Source organism: Lycium barbarum, chromosome 8, assembly GCF_019175385.1.
Source record: "Lycium barbarum isolate Lr01 chromosome 8, ASM1917538v2, whole genome shotgun sequence".
Taxonomy (NCBI): domain Eukaryota; kingdom Viridiplantae; phylum Streptophyta; class Magnoliopsida; order Solanales; family Solanaceae; genus Lycium; species Lycium barbarum.
This window is the reverse complement of record NC_083344.1, coordinates 130,866,436-130,877,076: the sequence shown is the minus strand read 5'-3', so window position 1 is coordinate 130,877,076 and position 10,641 is coordinate 130,866,436. Positions and strand designations below refer to the sequence as shown.

The window sequence follows — 10,641 nt, the reverse complement described above, 5'->3', positions numbered from 1 at the left end:
TTTTTACCTATAAATAGTTATTCATCCTAACCTTGTGAGCACTGAGGAGGATAAAAATATTGGATAAGGATAAAAGAATTTTATTTAGTTGAAGGAAGGCGTTCTTATGCCGGAGTTTTGAACTCTTCAACTAGTCCGGAATTGTTTCAGTCACACGACGTTGATGGAATGTTGTATCCCCAAGAGGACAAGCTAGAGTTATACTATTGGGCCGACGAAGATTATGCCCCAGTGAGCTTAAATCTCCTTAAAGAGAGCGAGATATCCGCGCCTCAACCTGAATATTTATTTTTTCATTTTTTTTTTCATTTTGTTATAATTTTCAACTCATTCCACAGTGAGCTTGAATCTCCTTAAAGAGAACGAGATATCCGCGCCTCAACCTGAATATTTATTTGTTCATTTTTTTTCATTTTGTTATAATTTTCAACTCTAATAATTTATCGGCATACTCACCCACACTATCCTTCTTCCTTCTTTAGAGCAAATTGTCCAACCCATGGCAAATATTATTACTCTGCCTGTCCCAATTATGTTATGCACTTTGCTATTTCTATGTTATCGGCCTCTTCCTCATATTTCTTCGACATGCACGTACAAAATTAGGTAAAGGAATATGTAAAGAAGGAAAAAGTTAAATATTATATCCATGAAACCTCGCAAATCGCAAGATCAATCCATACATAGAAACAATAAAACAAAGCTCAATTATACCGAAGTTCAAGACAAAAACTCAACATTGGAACAAAATCACGGCAGGCTAAAGAACAAACAAAATTCCTAGAGAAAGCTCCACACCATGGCGATGTAATCTAAGCCGCAATTTCTGAGAAAGCAGGACTGGGCTGTGCAGGGAAAATCGAAGAAGGGAGAACGCCAAATGTATGCCATGCAGCCATGTACTCGAGATGTGCTGTAGAGAGTGGAAGCTAGCTGTCCCACATTAATAAAAATTGTCAACTTGTAAGCCGATGAAAGAGCTATAACTGATAATCGAAATATCAAAACACCATTTGGTTAAGTATCACATAGGTTGAACTCCTAGTCTGGTAAAAGTATTCTATTGTATTGTCCAAAAGGGAAGAAAATGTGTGAGGAACAACGAAAATAGCAATAATCTAAGCATGAGAATGGTTCTTCAAGATAGCAGCAAAGGTTCCAAGGTCACGTCACAACTTCAAAAGCCATAGAATGAATCAACATTATAAAGCATGTGGTAGATTTGGTTGGACAACCTCGCCCAGGTCATAAAATAAAAATATAGTACGCGCTCATATAAGTTTCTTGCACATTAATGACGCGAAATCATATTAGAATTGCCACTTAAAATATATAGTGCGCTCTTCATCGCAATTTTGATACTCAGTTCCCACAAGTTTCAGTTTAGACAGCAGTCCACGAAGTATTTTGTTAAAGTTTTATATGCAATTGGTTGTAAAATTGCTGCAACATAATCAATTAAAGCTACTTTAAAGCTTTACCTTGCAAAATGTTCAAATGACATAACAAATTGTGAAATTGGAGACGGATGAGCAAAGTACATTTTAAGTGGATCCTCCAATTTATCTAAATGTCGCTGCAGCTAAATAGACAAATTAAATTTAAAGTAAAGATAGGTTAGCAGAAAAGAATCACAAAACCTTAGATCTATAAAGCAAAAGGTAAAGTTGAAGAAGGTTCTCCTGGTACCCCTACATATGTTGCTCTACGGGAAGGCAAATTCCACAAAAAAATCAGCAAATAATAGAAGGTTTTGCCACAGAGCATGCTGAAACAAGGATGTCTATTGAACAATCATTTGAAGCACTAAATGCATATATGGAATCGTTATGTAAAGTGATTATAATACATTGAAAGGATCTTGATGCTTATCTAACAGGGTATGTAGTAGTTCTCTGTTTTCCCTTGTGGCTATATATTCTGTTATGTCAGCATCAAGATTCTTTCAATGTATTATATAATCATTTTAGACATGCTTGTTTATTTATGGTTTTTACATTTATTAATTGCTAGCTACAGTAAAGTGCTAGAAATCTCATTCTAGTTGAGCATCATTAAAGTTGTCACTGTTTTCTTTGTCTAAGGTTTTATCTATCGATATATCATTAGGGAATTGATATATGGTTTTAGCCATCTAATGCATATGTCGAAGTCAAAATAGTTTCTTTGTTCTCAATTATTGTTCTATCAGAATAGTTTTCTCTTATTGAGTCTCTAAAATAAATAAGCACATAATTTTCAGCTTAGAATCCTATTTTGCAAAATTCAGTTAGTTAATAGTTTTAAAATGAATTGGCATGTGCTACTTGCAGATGCTCCACCGAAACAGTTGGAGATAAGCACTTTGTTCCTCCATTAGAGTATCTGAAGGAATTTCCTAAACCAAAAGAACTAAAAGATCATAGAGTACCTAGAAATCATTGATTCTAAAAGCAGATGAGATAGCTCTTAGAAGTAAGAATTTTGATAAAGTTTTATGGGGGCATTTAACTGCTATTCAAGAGCTTGCTTACCTTAACTTATGACCTACATTTGTCCTGCAAAAAATAGGGGTATAATTTGATTAATTTTCTACAAACTAATCAAATAACTGAATTGATAAATAACTACAAAATTGGAAGACTTACCATGTCAAAAACCGAGGGGTCCCCCCATAAAATAGTACCAAGCCTGAAATAAAGATGAAACGTTGAGTATTTAACATAAATAATAAAATAAAGGGAGTATTAAATACCAATTTTCTACTAAATGAAAAAATGAAGCAGCATCATAATCGCAAATATAAGGTGATCTTTTGCTATTAAATACGACTCAATGTTTTTCATCAAAAAGACAAAACAATAAGATCCCAAGGTGAATAAAAAGATAGCATGTCAAGAATAAAAGGAATCTTACGTCACCACACGTGAGCCATTCCACACGAACTCATCCCTGAGCTCAAAAACTCCGCTATAAACATTCATAAAAAAATTTGGAAAGAGTTTTGTAACGTAGTTAACAAGTTGAGCCTCCGTTCTTGTAGTTCTTCTTTCACTACCCCTATAATCTTTCTTGTAGTTTTCCCTATAATGTTTCTTGTAGTTTTTCACAAACCGAATAATTCCAAACGGCGTAGTATATATAAAGGCCCCATTTTCATATTCTAAGCACTCTATCAGATTTTCATCCTTGGTCCCTCGAATAACTTTCTGCCAATCCATATACATTCCAAGAAAATCTTTTAGGCTAAAATCAATCAAATTAAGATCAATATACTGATCAAGTTCATCAAGGAAAAACAAACACCGTGCTGAATTCCAAACCAAAGGGGGTTGGTAAAACCATTTTGAGGTTTCTCTAAAATCCCTGAAAAAAAGAAGTTGATCAGTTACAATTCTAATAAAGAAACGAAAATCTAAAAACAGGAATATAAAACTATATGTTACCTCAAATTCTGAGGATCCTTCGTGAAAATACACATTTTAAAATAAAGAGTCAGGTCGGGTGGAAGATCCAACTGATTTTCCGGACCATAACTTGTACTGATTTTTTTAAGAACATTCAAGAACTCCTTGAAATCTTTGTGTTGAGCAGATGCTTTTTCATGCTCATTAAGTGACTCAATTTTCTTTCCTACAAGAAGTTAAAAACGAAAAAATATTAAATAATCAAGTACAAAATGATAATATGGCTATTTTTTTTTATGAAGTAAATATATAACAAACTGTTCAAAATAACTACCCGGCTTGAAGTTGCAAATCCGAATTTTACAATCCAACCCCATCATAATTCCATTCTGAAGATTGCCATGGAACAACTTAGCCTGATGTATACTTTCAAGTGCTTTGGCAAATTGACTAAACAACAATAATAAATAATAAATAATTATTAAAAGGAATAATTTTTAAATAAGAATTCCAAATGAAAATAGAGATAACTCACAAAAAAATTTCCATGAAGTCCTTTCCAACCCCAATGCATGCTGATTTACTTTTGTTTTCAAATTTGTACCTCCAAAATTGCAGATTCTCTTTCCTTTTCAGCCATGTATCTAAGGAAACTACTGGCTCAATAAGAGCAAATCCTTTTTTACTTGAATCCTTCTCGCAAATTGGATAGTAACCGTTAGCCACAAACGGGCACGCACGCAACAAGTACAACATCTCAATCTCTCCCCGCGCCTTTTAATATCTAAAAAGGATATACCAGATTGATGATGCGTCGAGTCACAAACCGTCACTAATACACTACGCAGGTACGGGTTATCGTCCCGATCGTTTTCATCAGTATATACATAATTTATGCTCATGAGCACTCTGCAAACATATACCAATTCATACTTAGCCTTTACAGGATAAAGTTATAAATACTATCATTACTAACAGATATGATCACTTTCAAAGTTTAGAAAAAAATAAAGGGGGAAGAAAAATTTTTTTAAAAATGGGGAAAGAAACATTTCCGTTCTAAACACTTTGTACAGTTCTAATTTTTCATTCATGACACATATATTAAAAACCTGAAACACCTAATTCTGGAAAGTCAATTTCAAGTATTAAACTATCAAGAAATCAATCCATTCACTTGGCTTATAAGCTGGTCAAACTAGCTTATAAGCAATTTTTAGCTTAAGACTAATCAAACCAAGCAGAGACAAATCAAACATGTTCCATGTCACGCTTTAAATACCTCAACACAGAGTACAAGAAAGAAACAAAAACAAAACTGACCTATTAAGTGAACCCTAGATCTGCGTTTTCTTTTTATAAATGAACCCTAAAACGAATGAAAGGAGTAGATGTAGGCGTAGTCGACGGAAATCACCGAGAAATGAGAGTTTGGGTGGGTGTTGGTTTGTTGAGGCTAGGGTTCAGAAATAAGATGAAGAGAGGGGCGGGCCAAAGCTCTTGGGCTGGTCCAAAATTGGCTTCAGATAATAGCTCATATTTGGGCTCAATATTAGGCTAAAAAAAAAAGGCTGAATGCAAAGAACTAACTCCAAAATCATTGTTTCTTAATTGTTACTCTCTTTTTCTTACACCAAATATACTATATTTTTGTTATAGAGAAAAGACCAAGGTTTTATATTACTACTATACAAGAACAGTCAATTTTAGAAGGCCAGATGAAGGGTGTGTTCGGTATGAAGGAAAATGTTTTCCAGAAAAATGTGTTCTTGAAAAATAAGTGAATTTCTATTATTTTCTCATGTTCGTTTGGTTCATAGAAAACATTTTTAGGAAAATACCCACCCAAGCCCCACAACTCCACCCCTCCCAACCCCCAACCCCACCTCCAAATTTTTTCTAACCCCTAAACCCTAGATCTGCGTTTTCTTTTTATAGATGAACCCTAAAGCGAATGAAAGGAGTAGATGTACGCGTAATCGACGGAATCGCCGAGAAATGGGAGTGTGGGTAGGCGTTGGTTTGTTGAGGCTAGGGTTCATAACTAGGTATATATCCTTTCGGAAAGAATACATGAGCCCTTGAATCTGAAACTAATAGATGGCTGGGAATAAAAGGAAATAAGATGAAGAGAGGGGCGGGCCAAAGCTCTTGGGCTGGTCCAAAATTGGGCTTCAGATAATAGCTCATATTTGGGCTCAATATTAGGCTAAAAAAAAGGCGGAATGCAAAGAACTAACTCCAAAATCATTGTTTCTTACTCTTTTTTTTTATACCAAATATACCATATTTTTGTTATAGAGAAAAGACCAAGGTTTTATATTACTACTATACAAGAACATTCAGTTTTAAAAGGCCAGATGAAGGGTGTGTTCGGTATGAAGGAAAATGTTTTCCAGAAAAAATGGTTCTTGAAAAATAAGTGAATTTCTACTTATTTTCTCATGTTCGTTTGGCTAACGGAAAATAAGTGAATTTCTTACTATTTTCTCATGTTCGTTTGGTTGGTAGAAAACATTTTTAGGAAAATACCCACCCAAGCCCCACAACTCCACCCCAACCCTACCTCCAACCCCCACCCTCAATTTTTTTTTGAAGTATTTAATTTTTTTCTGAATTTTCTAAACCACCATATCCCCCCTCCCCCCCCCCCACCTTAATTTTTTGTAGGGGATGGTGGGGGTAAGGCAGGGGTGGGTGGAATGGCGTGGGGCAGGGGGTTGGATGGTGAAAAAAATCCAAAAAAGAAATTCAAAAGTTTTTATTCAAAAACAAAAGTAATTTTTTTTGCGAGGGGGTAGAGGTGGGGCAAGGTGGGTGGGGTGACGCAGGGGTGGGGTAGTGCAAAAAACCAAAATAAAAAATTCAAAACTTTTTTTTCAAAACAAAATTAATTTTTTTTGGGAGGGGGCAGGGTGGGTGAGACGGGCTGGGGCCAGGGTACGTGGGGTGGGGCAAGGTGGGGTGGGGGTGGGGCAAAAAAAATTCAAAACAAAATTATTATTTTTTTGGTGGGGGTGGGGCAGGGTGGGGTGGTGCAAAAAACAAAAAAAAAATCAAAACATTTTTTTCAAAACAAAATTAATTTTTTTGGAGGGGGTTGGGGGGATGGGGCAGGGGTGGGGTTTGATTGCGAGTGAAGGTGGGGTGGGGTGGTGCAAAAAAATCAAAAAAAAAATTCAAAACTTTTTTTCAAAACAAAATTATTATTATTTTGCCGGAGGGTGGGGCAGGGGTGGGTGGGGTAGGCGTAGGAGTGGGTGGGCGAAAGGGTGGGGTGGTGGGAGTGGTTGGGGGTGGGTTGGGTGGCTGGTGGAATGCACTAATAAATTTGATTTCCCTACTTTTATTAAGGAAGTCATTTTCCCCATTTTCGAGGAACTTGTTTTCCTAACCGGCTAAAAACTGCTTATTTTGAAAAGTGTTTTTGGTGAAAAGCATTTTGTGTTTGGTCAATTCATTTGAAAAATGTTTTTTTCTGCTTTTAACAAGCAGATTGTGTTTGACTAATCTTTCGCAAAAAGGTGTTTTTGAGTGTCAAATTACGAAAAAGGACAACTATCAATGAACGTTTACTATCAAGATTATTTTACAGAGAGAAATTATTTTAATATCTATTATGAAAAGACTTCAATTAAGTTTTTACTTTTATTTAACTAAAAGTTAAAAGTGCATATCAAAATTCTCAACTACAACTAAAATAAAAATCAGAATCATTCCACAAATTGAAATTCTACACAAAGAATTATCAATTAGAAATTAACAGTTTAATGAGGGATATACTTGGTAAATATGTATTTATCGTAGGAAAATTTTGTCTTGAAAAAAAATAATTTTCTACTTCTGCTTTCTTCAAGAAGCTTCAACAACCGTAAAAAACTGCTTCTGCTTCTACTTAAAAGCAGTTTTACTAATTGGCCAAAATACCTCAAATATCCAAAAAAAAAATGTGTTTTTCCTATAGAAAAAAAAAGCTTTTGGCCTTAAAACCGCTTGGCCAATCAGGCTCTAAGGCTATCTAGTGGGACAAGATATCCCGTCCCGTAAGCTTAGTGGGATGGGACGGGCCTAGCGTATCGTCCCCTTGGTGTCCCACTAATGTCCCGATGCCCCCCCCCCCAATCCCCACCCTCACATCCACTAAGTTTGTGCCCCGTCCCATCCCCTCATATCCTGCCCTACTTAAATTTAAAAAATCATGTTTGTGTGTTTTGAATTTGAAATGTTATCAATTTAACTTTGAAGTTTATTTCAAATTTGTGTCCATTTACTAAATTTATGTAGGCTTTTATCACACTATCATCTTTTATTTTTATTTTTGATTGCTTAAATATTTAATTTAAAAAAATTTAAAACATCCTCCTAAGGCCCCCAACCCGTCCCGTTAGCTTAGTGGGATGGGACAGGCCTAGCGGTTTGTCCCTGTCCCATCCCACTGATGTCCCGGTCCCTCCTATTCCATTAAGAAGTCGTCCCGGCTCGTCCCATCCCACTAAAACTGTCTGCCCCGTTCGACAGCCTTAGTCTCAGTTTGAAAACTTTTTGCAATTATATTTAGTCTCAGTTTGAAAACTTTTTGCAATTATATTTATGTATAATTTAAATTTAGAATAGTACTTGTATGTTAAATCTTCCTTCAAAGAGTAAATAAAAAAGAATGAATTGCTGTTCAGTTTTACATGCTTGATTCCTGCTTTGGCTCATTCCTTATCGATTAAATTAGTTTAGAGTTTTAAGTTCTATGCAGTTTGTAAAACTCCAATAGCCATTAGCTTGAGTCAGAGATGACATGAAACTTACGCTTAGATGAACATGTGTTTTGTAGTTTGACTTCATCCTCACTTGTCTTAAAAGGTATTACACTTGAAAAGGTTCCCTAAAAGTTCATTGAATTCAAATATGTTTCTATTTAAAAAATAATATCTCGTGCTACTAATATTTTGTTTCATTCGTAAGTGCATTTCATACCACAGCAAATGATGAAAAGGCCAAGTGAAAAAATGGAATGTTACCGGAGTATGGTTGGCTTACACATACTCGTAATGATTAGCTTGCTGTCAGATACTTGAGCTTATTTTCATACACAGTATACATGGATATACATAAATTAAGCATGTTTGAATCAGGCAAGGTATGTGTTTGCAAACACTAGGCTACTCTGATGAACTAAAACCAATCAACTCTTGAGCACATCAGCATAACGAGCATTTCTAGCAAACTGAGTTTTGAGCCAATTAAGTATACATTTGATTACAAACTACGTGCTTGAGATAAGTTGTTCACCCTTTAATCAACAAAACATATAAGAGATGCACTTTCTTCAGTTTACTTTAAGTTTTGTACTCATAGATCAATATTTAGCATATCCAAAAAACAATTATCAGACTCAAACCTCACACTCATACTCTCCTGTTGCATTCAAGCTAATTCATTAACATGATAACACATATTTGTCATCAGTTAATCCTCACATTGGTACAGTTTCTCAAATCAAAAAGCTAATCCATGAACTAATACATCAAGGCTAAGCTAATTAACCAAATGCAATACAAACTCATAAGTTGAATAAACTAATTCACATGTTAAATCATGTAATTCGTCTTGCATGCTAGTTACATGAGGATTAACTTAACTCTAATTGCATCAGACTAACCAACAGATCCTTTATCAAGGCTAAATGACCACTATATTATGCTACTCTAGCACATACTTGATTATACAACAAGCAATACTAAACTGAACATAACACCCAAATAGGCTAGAGGTTAAATTAACATAATCCAATAAGCATAAACATACGACATTCCCATTAAACTAAACATACTAATGCTTAGCCCACTACGGATCAGGTAAACTTTCGAACAGGCTGAATAAGCATTCTCGGCGATTTTGACTAATCAAGACATCCAAGCCAGCACAATGCAACCAAACTATTCACTTACACAAATCGGCAAATCCCTGATGGACAGTGTGCTAAATGCAGGAGCAGAAACAGCATGCACTTCTACAGTTTATATGAGCTCACACAATTTCAACAAAAGCCATACACAAGTTGGTTTCAATTCATCAATTTAACTGAACATACAACCAGATTCAAGTGATTCAAAGCCAAACATATACTTAATAAAAACATCTGACCCATGCCATATAATAACTGAATTGAACAAACACTTGAAACATGCTTAAAACAACCAAACAGACTATCACAGAAAACATATTTAACTAAACTATTATACAAGGCTAATTAAAAATCCTAACTAATACTGACATACGAACAGATTTATCCATCAAACTAAGTTAACTTGACTAAACTAACATGTCTTAATCACAAACTGAAATAACACAGAGCAAACAAAGAATGCAAAATAAACACCAAAAGAAGTAAATGGATAATCACCTTTTTTAGGTGCAGCCAAATGGGGTGCGGGGCTTCAGATCTACCTCGAACACTTCGAATCTCCTAGTTTGCGTAGACTCGGATGCGAAAACAGTAACGGAAGTAACAAGAGCGAATAAAACGCACGATTCAACGCTTCGACTATCAAAAATAGTGAGTTAATATTTAGAGGGAAATTTCACATTCAGGAAATTTTATGCGGCTCCAAGAACTTTCTTGTTTTTCAAAGATTCAATACAGATAAAAGGGACTTCTCATTTTTTGGGGGGAATTTCTGCGACTCCGAAATCTCCTATTTCTCCAGGAATTTTGTGCGATTTTTTTCTGCCCCACTTTTGACTGGAAAATCGATTATTTATATGGATGGATTATGATTTGGGCTAGGGTTTCATGTGTGAAGAAGAGAGAGAGGAGCGGGAGAGAGAGGAGCGGGGGGAGGAGAGAAGAGTGCGAAGAGAGAGAAAGGGGGGATGGCGGCTGAAGAAAAAGATGAACACTAGTCGTTCATCTTTGTTTATTGACCCGGGTCGGGTCAGATGTGTGGGCTGGGTATTAAAAATGGGTAAATTGATTTGGGCTAGTGAATTAAAAGAATGGGCTGATTGTAAATGGACCGAATTAATATGGTTGGTCTGAAAATAATTGATTGGGCTCGAATTTGGGCTGATGAATTAAAAATATGGGCTGAGTGAAATAAATAGTTCGGCTTCTAAATTTAAATAAAAGACCCGTTTTAATTAACTATATACTAAGTCTGCTAAAATATCCCCTAATATAAAAGTATGTATTTATTACAACTCATATGAAAATAAAATGACGCCGTAATAGCCGTGCGATAATATATTTGAAATTTCACAG

At 35.4% G+C, this 10,641-nt stretch overlaps 1 protein-coding gene across 2 annotated transcripts; it reads right to left on the bottom strand.

Moving 5' to 3' along the window:
- Positions 1-619: 619 nt before the first annotated feature.
- On the bottom strand, positions 620-10,276 carry LOC132607470 (uncharacterized). 2 transcript variants are annotated; one of them, XR_009570292.1, is made up of 9 exons: positions 9,784-10,276; positions 3,922-4,295; positions 3,721-3,836; positions 3,426-3,612; positions 2,896-3,345; positions 2,628-2,670; positions 2,514-2,537; positions 1,482-1,582; positions 620-933 (listed from the first exon to the last, which is right to left on the bottom strand). XR_009570292.1 is itself a non-coding variant. In XM_060321446.1 (8 exons), exons 2-7 carry the CDS (start codon positions 4,140-4,142, stop codon positions 2,520-2,522), a joined length of 1,035 nt encoding a protein of 344 aa, XP_060177429.1. In that variant the 5' UTR covers positions 4,143-4,295; positions 9,784-10,276; the 3' UTR covers positions 620-933; positions 2,514-2,519. The 2 variants fall into 2 exon arrangements, 1 of the variants encoding a protein (XP_060177429.1); XM_060321446.1 differs by lacking the exon at positions 1,482-1,582.
- Between the last annotated feature and the right edge of the window lie 365 nt (positions 10,277-10,641).